The sequence below is a fragment of the Mastigoproctus giganteus genome, chromosome 14 (assembly GCF_048544385.1).
Source record: "Mastigoproctus giganteus isolate SK-2022 chromosome 14, ASM4854438v1, whole genome shotgun sequence".
Taxonomy (NCBI): domain Eukaryota; kingdom Metazoa; phylum Arthropoda; class Arachnida; order Uropygi; family Thelyphonidae; genus Mastigoproctus; species Mastigoproctus giganteus.
Window position 1 is genome coordinate 79,082,859 of NC_143588.1, and position 21,480 is coordinate 79,104,338.

Sequence of the window (21,480 nt, forward strand, 5' to 3'; positions counted from 1 at the left end):
TCCAATACCTAAATCAAGTACAAACAGAACTTGTGGGTTCCAGGATCCTTGTATCTGCGGACCTAAACAGTCGTTCGCCACTGTGGCACAGTGAGACTCCTGAACGTCGAGGAACCAGGAATGGCCAATATGTGGAGGAATTCCTGGCTAACAGCAGCTTCGTTGTCCTAAATCGACCAAACAATCTTCCCACATTTAGTTCAACTCTCTGGGAGGTCACTCTAGTGCAACAATGGCTACCAGATCCCTTGCTGGGCGTCTAAATGATTGGACGGTGCAGGAAGACTGGACCTCCTCAGACCACAGGGTTATCACCTTCATGATGCACAGATCGCTTCACCGGGCTCCAAACAGCTACAAACTCAACAGATATGCCATTGACAAGGCCAACTGGAACAACTTTCAAGAAGCCATACTTAGGAACATAGAGAATCTGTGTTCCAATAATCTCCACAACCAAACCCCCGTTCAACACCAGCGTGCTGTCACTAACGCCATCCTACAAGCAGCGGACCAGTCGATCCGGAGAAGGGCCCTCCGGCCAGGCGCTGTGCCGTGGTGGCCGCAGGAACTTGACCTATTTAGGAGAGATATGATCAGGCAAAGACGTGCCTTCCAAAGAGCCAGACGGTCCTGGCCTCCTCCTGAGATTGAACCCCTCAGACAACAATACAGGGAGGCCAGGAATAACTACACTGCGATGATCAGGCAGCGGAAGAAACTGTCCTGGGAGCATCTGGTTTCCACAGTCGGCAATACAGACCCATGGAGCATCATATATAGAATAACCACAAACAAGTTACCAAGGGGAGAGGTCACGCCCTCCACCATCACCCCAAAAGGCACCATGACGAACAACTGGCAGTACACCGTCAACAACATTCTCAATGCCACTTTCAAACCCATCAAAGAGGACAACACACCTCAACAGCAACAGCTGTGCCACGCCAACAAAACCTACCAATCGGCCCGAGTGGAACAACCATTCACTCTGCAAGATTTACAAACTGCCGTACAAAAAATAAAAAAAACAAAAGAACCCCGGGACTGGACATGCACTGGTAAAAAAAGAACCAGAACTGGTAAAAAAAGGTGGCCGAGTATGCCCCGAACTTGCTGTTAGACTTATATAACAACTGTCTTCGTCAGGGCTGGTTCCCTTCGGATTGGAAGGTAGCCAGCATAAAATTAATCATAAAAAACTCTTCAAAGCAGCCACATTATACCGGAGTTCTACCGACCTATAGCCCTCCTGTCTGTACTCAGCAAAGTCCTGGAACAACTTCTTAGACAGAGGCTTGAAGTACATTACACCGCAGCAAATTTAACAACAGAGAAACAATTCGGATTCAAAACGGGGAAATCCACTCTGGATGCACTAGAATATATCACGAATGGCGCGTCAAACTGCCAACGAAAGTATCTTCTTCTCATCTCTGTCGACTTTGCGGAGGCATTCGACGCCCTCTGGTGGCAGAGCATCCTCGCAAGACTAAGAGCTGCCAACCTGCCAACAAACCTATATGGATATCTGAACAACAGGAGGGTCCTAGTGCAGGCTCTCTACTGCAAGGTTGAGCGCTAGGTACACAAGGGCTGCCCTCAGGGCTCTGTACTTGGTCCCCTCCTATGAAACTACGTGCTGGATGAGTTCCTCTCCCTGGAACTGGGGGGGGGCGTGCAAGCGCTCGCATACGCAGATGACCTCTCCCTAAGCCTCTCTGCTGATTCAAGAGCACAACTGGAAACGCATGCCAACTCAGCACTTTCTACACTAAGAGAGTGGACTGAAACTCATCACCTTAATATCTCTGCCACCAAAACCCAATCTATCCTACTAAAGGGATATTTAACTCCTACCAGACCACCGCAGATAAAAATCTACAACAGAACGATCAAGTTGGCCACAGAACTCAAGTACCTAGGTGATCCTGGACCGAGATTTATCGTTTACACCCCACTTAAAATACATCCAGAAGAAAATGAAAAACTACGCTGTCATGCTTGCCAGGATTACCCGCCGCGACTGGGGGCTGTAAATAAGATCCCTAGCAATACTTTACAAAGCAGCCATCATCTCTGCGATTGCATATGCTTCTGGTGTCTAGCACCATAAGGCCTCTATGGCGATAAATCTTCGGCTACTCAACATCATTCACCGACCGATTTTATTAACCCTCACCAGAGCGTGCAGCACCGTATCTACTCATACGCTGCAAGTATTCACTGGGACCCTCCCCCTTGATCTTGAAGTGATTCGCCTAGGCATGTTACAGCAGCTTAGACGCGGAAATCCAACTACCTTCCAGGATCACACCACAGACCCAACTGCAAATCGGACAGTGGAGAAGAAAAGATTCCAGATCTATTTGCGATCAATATGGCAGCAGCGCTACTCGACCTCCACAAAAGGGGAAGTCACGCGGAGGTTCCTCCCCGATCTACAGCAAATATACCCACAGTATCCGGCATGGCTTTGCCCTGGATTGAACAGCACGTATCTCCTAACAGGACAAGGAGCGATCCGCCACAAATTACACCTTCTCGGACTCGAAAACAACCCAACGTGTGCATGTGGCTCTGTGGAGACCTGGGGACACCAGATGCATGACTGCGAACTTTATGAGATCTTCGTGTTGAATTAATCATCCAAGTGCGCCTTAATCCCAAAAACCGGGAATACTACTTACTGGAAGACGAAGCCTCATATATAACATTCACCAAGTTTGCCCAGAACCTGTATGCCAGACGATTGACCATTCCTCTGCCTGCAAACCTCGAATAGATGTGTCAAACAAAGCTTCTCAGAGACCCCCAAGCAGACGTCAGGTTTGACTGCTTGATCCATCATGCAGGACAAAACTGGAACTCTTTCGAGAAGTGACAAAACTCCACTTCTCAGAAAATTTGACTACCGGACGGGACAACAGTCCCATGAGTGACTCCCAACTATGACATTTTGCACAACCTATTCAGCCAAACCAACATTGGATCGCCTCTGCTGGGCTTCAAGTTTTTCTGAATGGTGCGGACCTGACCCCGCGGTCTGGTTTGCTCCCACCCATGCACACAGGCCACATTGGCAACCTGAGCCAGCTCCCTTGTCTGGCTCACTGTCTCACCTCTTCCTGGCAGGGTGGGAAGGGGACAGTTTGCTGTCCCTTCCCCTTGCCACCCTATTTCTTCCCTCTGGTGGGGCATGGGCATGCCCCACTGTAAACTGGAATTGCCTTCCCTTTCGGCTCCATATTTCTTTCTATTTGCCCCCCAGTCTTCAGCCTTCACCCCACGCTATCTGACAGCAATGTGAACACGCCCCACACAATCGAAAATCACCAATCTAAATTAATTTTGCCCAACATTTTGGGCTTCTCCTAGCGCTTCCCGCGACGCGTACGCGATTTTTTTTTTTTTTTTTTTTAAGGTCCTAGCCATTGAAATCTCAGGAAATTAAGTGGCAGGAAGTGAACTATATACCAGTGGGTACCTGGTCTACCTCCACGGAGCGAAAGTGGGGCACGTCGGGCCTCAGTAGGGGTCTGGCGGCTAAATGACCAGATGAACAATGGTACAAGGCATCACACATATACAAAGTTACACTTTTAAATCTCTGGCTTTTCCAGTCAACTGGTTCACCCACAATGTAAACTACGCGGAGATGGGGGAAATCCCTGGTGCCGCCTTGACCCTAAACACACTTTACACATAATGTATTTGAAGGTGCCATGAAAAAGTTGTAATTGGTAGTTGGTTAGTCCTGTTTTGAAATGTGTGCCAAAGGGGAGTTGCTTGTTTTAAACTGAGAAGATGTAATTTCTGGGAAATAGAACTATGTAGCCCTCGACCAAGACCGAGAAATATGACCATATTGCGAAAAAAGAAGGCCCATTAAAGTTGCTCCATTCGAGAGGGGGAACAGAACCCAAGCCTTTTTAACATTAATTGGAAAGCCAGCGAACTATAAAATATTAAAAACAGAAAGACTAACATCTGGCAACCAACACAAGAATAAATTACAATGTATTTTTGTAAAACTTTTATCCAACACATGCAAGCATCATATACCAAACCTCATTGGTACTGACTTCGGACGCTACGATTAATTATCAACAATGACCATCTTAGCATTTTGGAAGATGGTTTTGTAAGTTTAACTGGAATGCTTGGAACTTAATTTAAATAAGTAAACATATCAACCTGAACAGCGTACGAGTCAATCCAAGCATTATTTTAGGCTCATAGTCTAATATCTCCGTACTGGGCAGTTTATTTTTGAAACGCTGCAACGTTATAATTTTTCATACTTGATGTTGAAAAACAGCGAAATCACTAAGCTTTTCAACAAAGTTCGTTTTCATTTGTAGTCTAAGGGGTATTTTTGAACAGCTCTATCGAAATGAGTGTACGTGTGGGTATTAACACATTCCTTCCATTCTTTCAGAGTTATATTTTGCTATATGACTCACAATAATGTTCTTAGAAAATTTGTATTTACACTCATAACTACTATTCCGTGTATAATTTTTAATGTTTGGTCATTACAGGACTCAGCACAAGCCATCAAACATCAGGGTGACGCTCGGCGACTTTATACTGAATTCTGATCTCGAAGGTATGCCCAACGAAATGTTTGGCGTGGAAGAAGTCAAAGTCCACCCAAATTTCCGATTTACTCCCCAAGCAGACCGCTTCGATGTTGCAGTTCTGAAACTGGACCGTCCAGTCCTGTATCGTTTCAATATAAGACCCATCTGTCTGCCAAAGAAAGGAGCCAGGTTTCTTGGCAAAATAGCATTCGCCGCAGGATGGGGAGCGCTAGAGGCAGGTTAGACAATTTCATTTAAATGATGGTGAACGTACTACCATCATTTCTGAAACCTTCTAGTCTGTACATTACCATTATATCCACGTATATTTTTTGATTTGTATGAATGAACCAAAACGTCATTTCTATTTAGATAAGGAATTTTGCTCAGGGGTGTTGCTTCGCTTAGGCGATTTATCCTGTTAATATGACCTAACTGCACATCGCGCATACCTGATTATTTCAACAATTGGATTTTTACACCACCCAAATTCAAACAAGAGGTTGAAGCGAACCTAGCGGTGAACTCCTACACCCGAGGGCGGTAAACTTTTCCATCTACTTTAAAATAAACATACTACTTTAAAAATAAACAAGGGTACAAGATCGGCCTATTACAGTGCTTATTGCATTTTATTATAAAAAAAAAAATCCATTCGGTAAGTGGATAAAAATTTGAAGTAAACTTAAAATCTAAATCAGACAAGTACGAGTACATGTAATTAATGGGATTTTTGCTATTGGAGTTCTCTAATATTATAAATCTGATTAATTATATCTTTTATGATTTTTATTTCTGTACATCGCAGTTAAACGGTTTATGTCACTCGATTGCGATGCACAGAAATAAAAACAACAGCTCCTGCCCTATACATATATAAAAATACAATTTGCAGTGTTTGTGGTAGTGTATGGTATTCGCTATCCTCTGAGGGATCATAACCTACAGTTTGAAAACCACTGACATCGTCTTATCTGCATTTGTAAATTTCATATTTACGAAGTGATTACGTATTGATTTTAATTGCATGGTTGGTACTGCCATCTGGTTAAGGAAACAGAAACTTTTCAATAAACTTTATTTTTATACCACGTCTCAACATTTCAAAGAAAAAATTTTGTCAAAATAAAAAAATAAAAATAAAAAAGTGGGGAAGGGAGGTAAATCCTCCGAAATAATAGTGATAGCCTGGAGCCGTTTGTAAATGGATGGAGAATTGTTTCTAAAGAATTGAATATACCTACTGAATTAAGGCATTTTTTTCCGGTTTTTTGGGGGAAAAAATGCCTTAAATTAAAATTTAAACGCACTCTGAAAAACTATTTTATTTTTAAAAATTTCGCTCGAACTAAACAGTGCTGCCAGCGTTTCTTATTTTTTTCCAGTGACAAATTAATATTTGCTCCAATTAGATGAAAAAAAAAAAAAGGAAGTAATTTTTTAACGATATTTATAGTATTTTGTTAAATGGTACAATTTGCAGAATTAAGAGTGCAAATATAAGTATATGCATATTTAATATTTATAAAAAATTAACTCAGTGAGCAGCTATAAAAATACTTCATGGTCAAAATGAATTTTTTTTTTTTTTTTGATATTTTTTTTGCAGTCTACTGCGTGAAAACAGTATTTACTTAAAAACGGCAGAATGGAACTTCATTCGGTAAATAAAAAAAGAAAAAATATATAAAAACTTTAACAGCACATTTCTTGTTGGATTAGAGTCGTGTTAAGATGGAAGCCTAGAAGCGACCACACCCAAACTGGTTAAACATTTTGGTCAATAGATGTCGCTACCGTCAATGTCTTGTTTAACGTTATAGTGTATTTCCGCGTTTGCCAAACTTTTTAGTCACGGAACACTTTATCTTACAATATTATTATTATTATTATTATTAGCCATATGGTGCAAGGAAGCCTGAGGCTTATGCTGCACCAGCCAAAAAAAAGTGTCTGAACTACCCCGAGAGAGAGAGAGAGAGAGAGAGAGAGAGAGATAAAAGGGAATCACCAAGGAAGAGAAGAATGATGATATCCAGCTCAGGACCCTGGGTGTGCCAAGCCCATACTCACCAGATGTGAGCCCTGGGATTTACGGAACACTTATATTCTTTTGTGGCTATTTGCTTTTTGATATAAAAAATACATAATTAATGCTCAAATATATTTTATTTTTGAAAACGAAATCAAAATAAAAACATAAATATCGTTACTGCGCAATTTCTATCAGGAAAATAAGTACAGTACAAAGTTTTATAAAAATCCATTATAACTGTGTTCTTCATAGAAAAGTTACATGCGTACAAAAAAAAAAATTGGATTTTTAAAGGGAAAATATATTGGGTTTTAATGGATTGGTGTTTCTGCGTTTTTGTATCACAAATTCACTTAATACTATGAATAATGCTGGAAAGTTGAATCCTCATGTCATGTGCAAGATTAAGTCTATTCCTATATTTGGTTGTTTCTTTTTTACATTTGCAGTCAAATAGAAAAATTTAGTCTTGCACAAATAAGTTGTAGGAAAAGTAAGTAATACTCGAACTGCAGTTTTAGCCACATTTCGGTTATTCTTCTATTAGGCTAATCCAAAAATTATTTGACCGAGGATCCTTAAACTTTTCGTTTAAACAGTCAGAAATCAAATCAATTGGGCTTACGTAATCCTGCGCAGTAAAGCAGATTGATTTCGCTGTAATTATAAACGAATTTTTCTTTTATCTGAAAGATCTTTAATACGACGTGAACAGTATTATTTGATAATTGTACCGCATCAATGTTTTTAGCAAACTGCTCGTTCAACATCCATGTTACAATATATTTCATGCAAGGCTTGATAAGCATTTCTCCAATTAAGTGCACTTCTCCGGTGAATGTCTTTACAGTTTAATGTCTTTACGGTTTACGTAGAAGTTTACTGGTGTGAAAACTGGTATTGTTATTATGTGCTGCCATCTATCGGGCAGTAGCGAAGATATTGAAATAAGTTTTAGCAATTTTAACAATTTTAATCATCGAAAGTTTACAATTTTCAAGCGAGTCACGCTGCCTCTTAAAAAAAAAAAAAACTTATATTTTTGTCTTTGTATTTAGCATGGTTGGTTTACAAATACCTACGAGGTTTAGCGAGAACCAAGCTAATGCGATACACTGCGGAATTTAAATGCAGATCAGCAGTCTTGGTACACTTTGCACCGGGATTCGCATTAGCTCTCGACATCCCTGAGCATCGGTACGCTTCACGGATATTAGGCCATAATTTTCCGTATCCCCTAAAAAAACGGAGAGCTATCGTTTTCACATACAGTATTCGCAACTTCCGATAACATTTATTCGCAACTTCCGGTTCAGCATATTCACGTAAATTACTTAAAAGTAGATAGGTTTGTTTGCTCGATGATTCCATAAAAATACTAAATAAATACATGAAAAGTTTAGCGCAAAAAAAAAAATAAAAATAAATAAATAAATAAAGAAAGAAAGAAAAAAAAAGTTTTCATTAGAAAAGGGTAGATTATACGTAGTACGAAATGCTAATCTAAAATATAATGGAATTAAATTCAAACTTGATTCAAAATAATAATCTTGTTACAACTTACATTTTATTTTCGCAGTCTTTTTTTTTTATTTTTTTTATTTTTGAGAAGACATTCCTCACATCCAAACAATTGAGAAGTGAGTACATGAAAAAATAAGGAAAAAAAAAAAAAAAAAGCTATCTATAGAAATTTAAATTATTTTATTGAAATAACTGAAACGTTATTATTCTGGCTAGGTAAGAATAATAAAGATTAGAAAATCGCATAGATGTTCATCTACGTTTCGGTATTTTCTCAATTTTCTTACGGGACTGTCCGAGTACTTGCTTGCTTGCATGATTAAAACCAGCTGTCACAAAATAACTATAGCTTCATACTGGCTATGGAAATATTCTTTTTTATTAATAATTCGTTATTCTGTATTGATTTTTTATGTTTTATGTATCTTCCTGAATATTTAGCAATACTATTACAACCAGGTAATATGCACAATTTTTTCGAGTGAGTATTTTTAGTGCTCGCATAATAATGCCTTTTTTAATTCTATTTCTCTGAATAGGATCGAAGTTGCGACCCGAAATCCTTCAGTATGTTCCTGTGCCTATCATAGCTAACCCCATTTGCGAAAGATGGCATCAGCGGAAGGGTATTCATTTACAGATTCACGACGAGATGTTATGTGCAGGATATGAATTCGGTGGCCGGGATTCATGCCAGGTATGATTTGAATTCATTCAGTAAGTAAACCTTGAATTTTAATGTCTGAGTATAAATTAATTATAGGTTTTTCACGAGCACCGGTATTCAATATTCATCGTGGGAAGCCAGTTTGCAAAAAGACCTTACGTGAAGACGTTTTCAGCTGAGACTAACAAGAAATCCGCGCCTGAATCATAATAAGCTCTTATTGTAGGGTTTCAGGCGTATCAGCAATTGAAGCTATATTGCGCCGTATATAATATTATGTCTGTAAATTGCGCGTGTTCTGTGGTCGGTTTGCTGGAAGAAAAACCAGAGTTTCAGGGAGGAAACTATGCTACCCTCGCCTGAGACCGACTAACTCAGCCATGTTGTGAAAAAGGCCCATAAAAATTACTCGTCATTGACGGGATTCGACTTCAGGTCTTTTCCACCTGGTGTGGGGAGGATGGTGATTACACCAACTGTGCTACCACAAAAGCTCATAACAAGCAAAAGAGTGCTGGAGTGTAAATCAAACCGTATGCTGGTCCAAAGGTCAAGGAAATATTTTAAGATCTGTAATATGCAAATCAGGCTGATGGTAAAAGTGAGCACATCAATACCACTCATTTTTGATCAGACCCGGTATAGAACGCTTCTTATTAGGTTTTCTGTGTCTGTAGAACACAATTTAGATGTTTGTAAGATTTGGAGCGTAGGATGGCTGTTGGCTTTCCAGCATTGAAAACCTTTGAGATGGATGGTTTGAGAAACTTATGTCTTTCGTTTCTTGAATAGTAGCTCCAGATAAATGTGCACCCACGATAAGACATTTCTTAAAGCTGATAGAACACGCATTTTCTCCATTCTGCTTCAGATTACTGCACTTAAACAGCCTGTCCAGTCTTTATGCTCAACAAATCATCACCCGAAGTCACAGTTTTCTTTGCATCTATTTGCGTTTCTTCTGTCTGTGACTGTATTAATACAAAGGTTCGTATTTTTTTGACCAGTGTGTGTATAATTTCAAGAACGAAAGATTTCATAGTATTCCAAGAATTATGGGTAGATTATTGGAACAAGCTTCCATCTGGTATGGCAGAAGTGGGTAGTTTGAATAATTTCAATGAAGAACTCGACAAACTATTCGAGGGAATGGACAGAAACACGGGAAGGTAATATAAGCTAGACGTCTTGCATCGTTTGCCACTATTAATTTTACTTGCTATCTCAGATTTTTTGGCTGTAAAACAAGTTTTGGTCACTAGCATCTTAAAAATATTGTATATTATTCGGAGAATTAACTTAACTCTACTGTAGCTTAAAAAAAATAAAATAACAATTTTACATGGTATCCGGAAATATTTAATTCACCAGACATGCTTATTAGCAAATAATTTTCTTCATAGTGACATCGTTATATAGTTTAATTACATTTACAAATTCAAAATATAAAATTATCCTAATCTTTTGGAATAATCGGTTATAATAGAGAACAAAATAAACTTGTAGAGATAGCGTGTTTGCCTTAAAAACATAATTATATCGTTCGACATTCCACTAAACATAATCATTATTCCGTGTGTTAGTGCACATAATCGCAGGAGCATTTCGGATACGTTTGTATATTGCATATCTTGATACGCATGATTATCCCAAGTATTCCTTGATGATGTCAATATTGTGAAAATGAGAGAGAGAGAGAGAGAGAAATTTAGCAACCCAAGTGTATTTCGCTTCAGCGCTTCATGAAGCAAACGCTTGAAAGGGCACCTGCAGGCATTTATACCCATTTCCTCACACTGAGGTTTATAGAAAAGTCACCTCTGCATTCTCTTCACTTGTGTTAAATCTCCTACAATATTCACAAAGTTTTAAAAAGGGAACACGTACCAAGTCAGTTCTGTACGAAATTTCATTCATCTGGAAGCTGCACGTTCCAAAGGAACCACTACAGATTGTTATCCTTAAAAAAGCTATGCTCTTCTCCAGAGAAATTTAGGAGGGACCGAAGCATTTCAATGTTATCTCTCAGTAACAAGGTAGCACATTGAAAAGAAATAGCGATGACAGAATGCTCTATCTGCTGTATTTACTTATTTAATCAGTTTAATATATGGACCCTGAGCAACCGAAGAATAAGATGTAAATAAAACAGAAGGTCTGCGAAGAGATGCACAGAAAAATCCAGTCGGAAGAAAGTTACCAAAGCTCTGTTGGTAATTTTTTTTTTTTTTTATGAAAACCCCAAACACGAAAGGTATCAAAACCTATAGTACTTAGTACCGTGCATGGGTTGAAGGAGAAGTATGGGGGGGGGGGGATGCCGGAAACTTAGCTCTAGAGACTAAACATGGGTTTCACCACTTCAAGCCTCCAATAAGCAAAGTGGTGGTATTTCACCGGTTGATGAAAGCCATCTACCACCTAACGATTATCAGTTAGAAACTAAGACGTTTATACGGATCACTTTTTTTAACAAAAAAAAAAAGTTCACGTAGACCTTGACTGACCACCCTTTTATATTGGTATTAATGTCTGTCATATGAATAAATTTGATATAAATTTCCCTTCTCTTGATTATATAAAGCGATCTTGGACCATACAGACATTTTCGCTCAGAAAATGCAAAACTTGTTGATTTTACACCTACAACCCAACCTCTAAACACACGTAGAGAACAACCTTTAAAACAGACAATCTTTGTAGTTGTTAGGGGAATTACAAATTTAATTTCTAGCATTAGGTGCACCATGATATAAAGCTTACATTAGGATGACCACACTTTCAGAATTTCCGGAATTAAAAATTCCTGCTTCCTGAAATTTTAAATACTGTATAATAGTTTATCCAGCAGTTCATCGTTTCCATTTGCATGAATTCATTTCTAATATCAAACTACCTCTAGTTAGATTCTAAAAATCATTGTAATTTCTAGTGGAAGTAAAAATTACTTGCACACGTAAGTTCACTAAGAGCTGATTCTACGAAAACAAGAATGATAGCTGGGCAATTACCTTTCTTCTTTTCTGTCTATAGGCGGCCTTAGTGGTGCAGATTTTGAGTGCACCCACTGTGACATTCTGCAGCGTACCCTCCTGCGGGCTAAGAGGCGTGACAGTGAATAGACAATCTACCTTGCAATCTCCATTAATCTTGCTCAAGGATGCCATGTTATTTTCATTTTTACGTTGAACTTTTTAATACTGAGGTGAGAGTTTTGGCCTTCAGGAGATGATATAACGCATAGAAAGTTATTCATACATTTAAAAACTCTCTGGTTAAGTTTATACCAAGCGATCGATCGAGCTATTACAATTTTTAAATTTTAAATTTAATTTTAAACCATGTATTATTTAGACCACATATTTAGACGATCTAATAAACATGACAAAGTTCTTATTAGCAGTTGTGGCCGCCAGCAACTGGTCACCCTAGCTCAGGTTATATAAAAAATAGACAAGACTAAACACACTGTTCTTTACACACAGAAATACACTACAACCAAAATTAAACTTAAAATATTATAATTTGGTCTACCTTTTACAGAGTACATAAAGACTCAATAGTCTACGCGTTAATTTAAACATGAACTTGTGGAGAAAGCGATTTCTCTGATGGCAGGATCCATATGCAACCAATGTATTTCAAGATGCTTAAACTCTTATAATAAATAGACTATAGAAGTACAATATGTCACCTCTACATTCAGTACACATATAGTACATATTATATTCATATTGTATATATTTATATTTTATTAAATGCATCTTTATATCGTTACTATATTAAACTGAGTCAGATAAAGATTATTTATTGTTCTTATTTCACCATTTCTGGTGCATAAGTAATGTCATAAAAGGCCTACATCAAAAATACCACTTAGGCCTTTCCTTCACGAAAATATGCTGAATTCTGTCGATGGTACTGAAGAATGGTACAGAAAATAATAGAACTTATTTGTTCAAAAGCTTTAACTGGTTAACAAGGTTGAGGTTGTTTTGGATTAGCTCCGAATTAACAAATTGCTATGTGTGGAATGAAAAACCTGGGAAATATCCTGTAAAAACCCTACAGCTCCGTATGAGACCGGCTAAATCGGTCTCCGTTTGAAAACTCCTCAATAAGATCCTCGTCCATCAAAGGATTAGAATCTGGACATTTCAAAAGTGTGGAAAGTGACAATCACTGTTTATTTAAATGTTTTTTTCTAAATTTACTTTTATTTATAATGAATAAATTTTGTTTGCATAAATATTACTATTTAGAATGCTACTTTGTCTCAGCAATTGGTCACACTGGTGAAACTGAATGCAAAAACTGTTAACACGTGGTTTTCAATGCGTACTGAGAGTAACTTTATACACTGACCAATATCGATATTAATGAAGATCCCATCAAATTAAGACATAACATTCCTATGATGATCGTTTATTATTAACACAATACTTTTTGGTAGAATAATTACTATATTTACATGGAAAATCTACCAGAACAAATTACGATATGAAGTTCTTCGTATCTAACGATAAATCTAAGAAAAAATAACAAATAAATTTTATCACTACTATCGTATGATGGTTGAATGGAGAGAATGAATATTTTTAAATAATTCCCTCTCGGGAACGTCCCTGATCAGTGAAAGTAAAACATTTTGGTCATAAACAACAACAAATGATTCCGCTTCCTGGATGTTTTTAGTCCAATTTTCACTAATTCATTTCAAAATGTCTTCCGTCGAGAGATGGGGTCGGACGTGACTCGTTTTATCTCTGATGGCTGCTTTTCGACGGACTGAATGAGAAATTAGGTTATACTATGTGTAATCTCCAAGTCTGCCACGGGTTAATCGTTGCTCCTGAAAAGAACAAATCGACGACAAGCCCTGTTTAGCAAGTGTTCCGCGTCACCAGTCTCCATTAAATGTCCAATACCTCTCATACGAACTAAAGAAAACAATCAGATACCAAAAAGGGCTTGTCGCCTACGGAAATAAGATTTTTATCGAACTTCGTTTAAAGTGGGTGCGAGTCTTGAAAATGAAAATTGTATTGATATGAACTGCTTCTGTGTGTATTGGATGTAGTGAGTCAGTATTTTGGTTGCGTCTTCCTGCATATTCATCCGCCAGTATCCTAATAGACGATCTAAATTCAATGTAGGAATTTAGATCATGTTTATCACCCCACCGATATGATCTGGAAGGAGGATATGGTTAGGTGGGATTGTTTAGACCACAGGTTTTCAAAATGGGTTCCGTGAAAATTTTTAGTGAGAGAGAGATGATTTTAGTCTTTTTTATGTTTTTTTTTTTTGCTTGTTTAATGAAAGAGGACAAATAACGTAGAAAAAATTCTGGGATGAAGGCTTTCATCCCAGAATTTTGTCACCACAGAGAACCTCTGTGATCATTTATGGAAATGTTCCGTTAATTTTTTTTCGACTGTTTTTTTAAATTTAATTTATACACGTATTTATTTTTTTAACTGGTTCTTAATTAATATTGTTTTAAAGATATTAGAGTTACTAGGAAGATTTGGATTTGCATTTGATTTCAAGTCAGGTTAATAATGCTTGTTTTCTCCCTGTAGTTTGGTCTGACTGTTTTAATGATAAAATAGAATTCTCAGGCTTGCTCTGCCATTCTTACCACGTTCAATGAGAACGTGGTAAGAATGATACTAAGTAGCTTTCCAAACTTGCACAATCCCATTTTAAATTAAGGAAAATTTTCCAGCAGTTTGAAATATCTTATCAGACCTAAATGAGAACTCAAGCATGGATTCGTAGAACTGGCCTTGACCGAAACATCACCTTCCTTACATTCGTAAGTTCATTTATTTACCTAAATAAAGTTTGATATATAAAGGCTTTATAAAAGTTGTTGTAGTAAGGTTTTATGAGCATCAGTGACTAAGGCCATATCGTTCGGTGTATACTGTCTGTAAATTGCGTGTGTTCTGTGGTCAATTTTCTGTATGCTGAATGAAAAAAATCGAGTTTCCGGAAGAAAATTCCTTATATATCATCGACTCGAACTCAGATCTTTTACACCCGGGGTGGGGGCGGACGGGGATTCTACCAACTATGCTACTCACGAGGACGATATATAAATGAATGCACATGAAAGTAATGCCTAATAATGTATGTGTGGGTTTTGATAATAAACATATTGTTAAATATCAAATATTGTAGTCCTGCTTGTATATGATTTATATAGCAAAATTACTTAAATTAATTATCTGAGCCTAACCATATTCATGTTTATCTCAAATTTTAATTATCATAACCAATTTAACTGTTGCAGGGTGACTCAGGAGGACCACTGATGATCAATGATTTTGGAGTGTGGTATCTGGTCGGAATTGTCTCAGCCGGTTATTCATGCGCTAAGCAATATCAGCCCGGGATCTACCACCAAGTAAGTAGCACCTCGGACTGGATCTCTGCTCATCTCTATTAGTTCAATGGACAAATATATGGGTTACAGGAAAGATGTGAAGTTTGTGGAGCGCCAGCTACAGCCCAAAGACAGCAGTAGCAACAAAAACAAAGAAAGCGAAGAATCAATAGAACAAATTGAGTGCCATTTCTGGATATAATCTACGTTTGAATTGCAGTCACGAAATTACTTCATGAGGAAGAATCATGGTGGTTTGGAATGGTTCTATAAATGAAGATGACGTACCATACAATGATACAGAAAGCAAAGGGAACTTTCTCAGACCATTCTAAACTACAACCTGCATTTTAAGCATCACGCTCCAGTAGAGGACAATCGAGGATTGAATGAGGAGTAAATTCACACGTATGCATATTCATGTGCCTATGAGATGGGGGAGAGGGGGGGACCGACTGAAAACTGAGCTGAAATTGTGTTGACAAACTAGCTTACGTTAGCTCAAGTCTTCTGGTCAGCGTTAATTTTGCTTACCCAGTTCATGCTAAAAAAATAAAATAAATAAAACACAACCAACTGTAAATATGCCATCATTAAAGTACTGATGACGCTGAAAACATCCTGCTTTCATTTCTGTCTACATGCACGTGTCATTAAGAATGAATATTTCCCACTTAATTCTCTGAAAAATGAATCGGTACTTAGTTATTCTTGCAGTGGTATAAATAGTATAAATTTTAACGCCTGGAGATGTCTTCGCGGGTAGCATAGTGAATAGCGTCTTCGCCACCCTATACCACATGGATATGGTCCGGGTTCGATTCATGCCGCCGATGAGAGTTGAAAAATATTTTCATTGGGCGTGGAGAAACATTTCTGGGCAACTGTTTCTCTGTGGCTGAGTTAACCGGTCTTAGGCGAGAGTTGCACAATGGACGCCATGTAACCTGTGTGTAGGGGGGGGGGGTTCCTCATGGGATTCTTTTTATGAAGGTTGATCCCACAAGGAGCCCTACCATTGTAAAACTTCAAAGTCACTATACACTGAATCCACTAAGGCACGCACATCGATATCACGATCCTTCATAACAGCTCACTACACTTCCAGTACTCATTTCCCATCGAGATGGGAGGTTCTCTTGAAGGCTGTTTCGCAGTGTGATCGGTCAGGCTGCATAGTTTATTTCTCCCGAAAACTCTGATTTTTCATTCCAAACAAAGCAAACAGAATACATGCAATTTACAGTCAAGATAAATTTTATAAACATAAATAATGCTAATTGATCGAAACCTCTGCTAATTCTTTCAAAGAAAGTCTGACTTTTTATTGGTTGTAATCATAATGTTTGAGATATGGAGATCAAAGGATAGGGATTCCCTAAAATAAAACGCCTAAAATTTTAAAGCAACTAATTTTTAAAGATGTTAACTTTTCTAAATCATGTAATTAAATACAGTAAGAGAAATTACACTTGTTTTTATGTGAAAATATATTATTCTGTGTACTGATCCTAATTTATGGAACATTCTGCGTTCATCTTCAAACCAATTTCATTAAAGTTTAACATATCACATCATGCAATCTTTGGATTAAAATAAATAAACGGCTTCCAGAATACGCATTATTTAAGCTGAATGAAAATCTGATTTGATCTGAGAAAAGATGAACTTCTAGAATAACAAAAAAAAAAAAAAAAAAGAGAGAAAGATTTTAACTTGTGACAACTAGCGGAACCTCCCTAACCGGAAATGGAAACACAACTGTGTACGGGTGAACAAGCGGTCCGCACCAGTAATTTTGTGCACTGAGCCATCTGAGGACAGAGGAAGTCTCCATGATAATTGCAGAAAGGATTGTTGACAGGACTTCGGGGTGGGAAGAGTCACATCGTGTTCCTTTTGTTTTTCTGCCATATGCATTTCTTTAGAAAAGCATATGGAAGAAAAACAAAAGGAACAAGAAGTGAGGTTTGATATTTCACACTTATTTTTGGTAGTGAAATAGAGAACATGTTCAACGTATGAACTAATAAAGATTTGTATGGAAATTTGATGTCGATCCGACTTACTGAACGAAAAACCATGCTACCCTCGCCTGAGACCGACTAACTCAACCACGTTCTGAAAAGGACCCATAAAATTTCTCCCGTTATCGACGGGATTCGAACTCAGGTCTTTTCCAACCAATCCGGAATAAACACCACAAAATCCAAAGACATTAAAATGATGGTGTTTTATTCGTTTATTTTCACTGCAAATATCTATTTCGGTCGATTATTATTCAACATCGTACTACACATTAATACCAACGAGGACGTCTTGATCTTTGACGTCATCAAGACATCACAAACTTGTTCCGAGTGCCCTAACTGCAAACGGGTGTATAGATATGTTTAGAAAACACATACGCGTGTAGATATTGTAGCGAAAGGCTGTGCCAGTCATTCTACTCTCAGATAAAGCGTAATGAAGAAATCAATGAGTCATAAACAGAAACATCTTGATTTTGTGGAAAATAAAATGTATTTTTTGCGCTTTATTTTTAAACCATTTCTCCTGGAGTTTACGGGGGGTTTGGAGTAGTCAGTCTGTGTCAGGCACATGATAAAAATAGACTCAAGAAATAATACACTGACACGACTGTTTAACTGTTATAAATTTCATGCACCAATTTGCCATATATTTTGTGCCCTACGTTAAAAAAAAAATAATAATAATACAAATTGAACAAGCTATTCGGGGAAAGTGTTTTAGACGTCTTACTTGACTAACCAGCTTTCTAGAAAAACAATGAAACAAACTGACCAACAGCGCTAAATAAACATCAGCCATTGAGAGTTTCGCTTGGGTTAAGATGGACAAAACCCGACACGGTTTAACCTCGCCAACTGATGAAGTGGCCTAAACTTTATTAGAGCGATTCTAATCACTAACTCCATAACACATTTTTCGTATGGCTTTGCAGCTGTGATGAAAGTAATATAGCAGCTTTGGACTACTATTCCATTTTTGCCAGGTCATTCGCTGATTTTTTAATTATATTTTTAATATCGGACAGTTCCCGATAATAAAAACATTCACGAATGCACCACTCCTATATTTCTTATGAAAATAGTTCATGAAAATTATCGAAATTTTATGTGATTTCTTGTATCGATAAAATAATAACATTTTATCGGTTAAACATTTGTGCATTAAGTTCATTATTATTATTATTTCTCTCTAAGAGGGGTGAGGGTTCCACCCCGTGACGGGTACTGGGACAAAGTGCACAGGTTGGTCTGGTTGTTATTACTGTTGGTCGATGGACTCACTGACTGTCCTACAGGTGTTCAGGATTGTGATATCTTGGAGTTAATTGTAGATGTTCTTTGGGACATCAATTGCTGCTAGGCTCTTGTGTAGGGTCTTTGGCACCATACTGGTGGTTGACACGATGATTGGGATGGTCGTAACTTGTTACATATGTCACATTTCTTTGATCTGCTGTCTTAGGTTCGTGTACTTCTTGGCTTTTCTGGAAGGTGCCCGTGTTGGGCACCGCTATGTCGATCAAATACGTAGTCTTTTCCTTCTTGTCGACAAAGGTTATGTCTGGTCTGTTGTGCGCGATTGTCTTGTCTGTTATTATGGCGCGGTCCCAGTACAGCTTGTGGGTTGGGGTCTCTAGTACGGCTTGGGGTTCATACTTGTAATATTTGTTGTTGTTACTGGGTTCTTTAGACCAAGGCCATTGCTCTGTGTATATTGTCTGTAAATCGCGTGTTCTGAGGTCGATTTTCTGTATGCTGGACGAAAAACCCGAGTTTCCGGGACGAAAAAAAATATGTTACCGTCGTCTGAGACCGACTAACTTAGCCACGTTGTGAAAAACATCCATAAAAACTCCTTCCGTCATCGGGGATTCGAACTCAGGTCTTTTCCACCTGGTGTGAGGAGGACAATGATCCTTCCAACTGTGCTACCTATGAAGGCAATATGGTATACTTTCTTTGATCAACTGGTATTTCCTCGCTAGCTTTTGATGTCTCACCCTGGCTAATGGTCGTGTTTATAAATGTACTCCGTCTAGGTGATCACCTTGCATCCTGCGGTGATGTGTTGGATCGTTTCTGAGGCCAGGTAGCATCGTCGACATGTGTCATCTGTCACTCTAAGTTCTTTGGCGATGTATTTTCTATAGTTCCTGGTGTTGATTACCGGTCTTAGATGACGAGCATGAATCCTTCAGTCTCGGGAAAGAGCGTCCCGCTCGTGAGCCATGGGAACTTTCAAAATGGCTGCTTTCCTGCGCGTACGTGTCTTTATCAGCTCCATGAATTTTGTTTGTTTAGTAGTTTAAAGTTGTGTTAGAGTCCTGATTTTTGTCTCACTTGAAGAACTAAGTTGGATCACCTTGGTGAGTTTTATTTTTGCTTATTCTGGGTGCAAGCAGAATTCTGTGCGTTATTTTATTCAACGCTAAGGACAATGGGTCTGCCTTCCATAGTGCCATTGTCTTAGCATTGAAGAGCGTGACCTCAGGCCCTTTTCTGGTCACCACATCCGAATTCTGCTTTTCGACTGGGGTTGGGTTCCCCCCGAGTGACCTTCAAGAACATTTCGTAGTGTTTCAGTGTTATTTGTGACATTCAAAGTGAAAACCAGTGAATATCCATGTGTACCACGTGCTTCTCCCCCCCCCCCACCATAACTCATCATGGTAGTGCTTCAACCTTTCCCTCGTCAATTTTCTCGTCAAATCGACCTCGCCAAAAGTAACCCTACCCCTCTAGGGCTATTTCTACTGTTGGCTCTTTCCCCCGTACAACGTATTTAGTATGGGGTTAGCCAAAAACTTCAACAGGCTATTACTCGGTGTTAAATTCACGCACGAATTTGTGGTCGGTGTCTTTCGCCATCTCCCGAATTCGCTACTCACCCAACAGCAATCATCCCGCTTGTCCGAATATTCTCGTTTATCCGGATCTGTCATAATGGAAAGCAACTATGACATTTCTGAGATCCCAAATGGCACTGAAAGCCAAACAGAAGACATCCTGGCTTGTGCCGGGGCGGAATGCAACCACAATAGCAAGCTGGAGGACCCTGGCGTCCAGCGACCAGGACATATCACCAAGAGGAAAAATAAGAAAGAAGTCCTTAAATCAGACAGAGAAACCCGCAGCACCAGCCAGACTAAAGAAAATGAGCAATCCCGAGCGATGGAAGATTCAAAACAAGCGGATAAGACAACTGTTCTTGATCCCACTATCCCAGACGGTACAGTGCCAGAACAAAGCATGATTATTAGAGCTAAATTGGAGACCATACTGAAAGACAACAGCAGTAGGATCTCGTCAATGCTTTGCGCAGAAAATTATCCTCCAGTGGACAAAGCTAGAGACCATACTGATGGATACGCATGTACAACACCAGAGGGTGGTTGCGACCTTGGAAGCCCTCCAGGCAGATGGCGGCTATCAAATACAGTGCACCCCATCTTACTCACAAGTGCTGAGGAATACTAATAACACCACAAATGACCAAATCACCGCCGCACCTAGGAAAACGCTTTTACCAAAACCATATCTAGTGGTGCTCAAGCCAACAAACCCCGAAGCACACAAAACCAGTAAAGAGGTAAAGAAGACAGTCATAGACTCCCTTACTGGAGACTTCAGGAATGCAAGAATAAAATCAATACGGAAAACGCGTAACACCGGAGTCGTTATCGAAACTCGAAACTGAAACCAAAGACGACGTCAACTTAATATTAAACAACACTAAGATTCCTACGCTTGGTCTCAGTGCTCAGCCGCCCAGGAAAAATGGCCCCTCTATCATTGTTTTTGATATCGACAAAGAATTGACTTCCTCTACCATCTGCGAGGAGATCTATAGAAGAAATTTACAGTAAGTGCTCCCCGACAGAAACATGTTAAAACTGATCACACCAAAATATCAAACCAAGAGTAAAAATGGAAGTTCCACAAACTGGGTCAACGAACTGGCACCTGAGGCTTGGCAAGCCATATTCAGACAAACAAGGGTGTACATAAACTGAGGATCCCACCAGTTCAAAGAGCATGTAGCGGTTCCTAAGTGCTTCACGTGTTGCTGCTTTGGGCACACAACTCACACATGCGTCTAGGCGGTAACTTGTGGCTACTGTGCAGAGAAGGGGCACAATTTCAAAAACTGCCCAAACAAAGATAAGGATCCGACTTGTGCTAACTGCAAATGGCACAAACTTCCTCACTCCCATTCACTCCGGGATAATAATTGCCCCGTA

The 21,480-nt window shown here is 38.8% G+C and overlaps 1 protein-coding gene across 1 annotated transcript in view; it reads left to right on the forward strand.

Moving 5' to 3' along the window:
* Positions 1–15,408, forward strand: part of LOC150075275 (trypsin-1-like) — a 42,754-nt gene extending 27,346 nt beyond the window's left edge. Inside the window, exons 5-7 of the mRNA XM_090388427.1 lie at positions 4,545–4,825; positions 8,685–8,842; positions 15,114–15,408. Coding sequence (XP_090244553.1) covers positions 4,545–4,825; positions 8,685–8,842; positions 15,114–15,269 — 595 coding nt within the window. The 3' untranslated portion in view covers positions 15,270–15,408. The remainder of the gene's footprint in view (positions 1–4,544; positions 4,826–8,684; positions 8,843–15,113) is intronic.
* Positions 15,409–21,480: the final 6,072 nt, after the last annotated feature.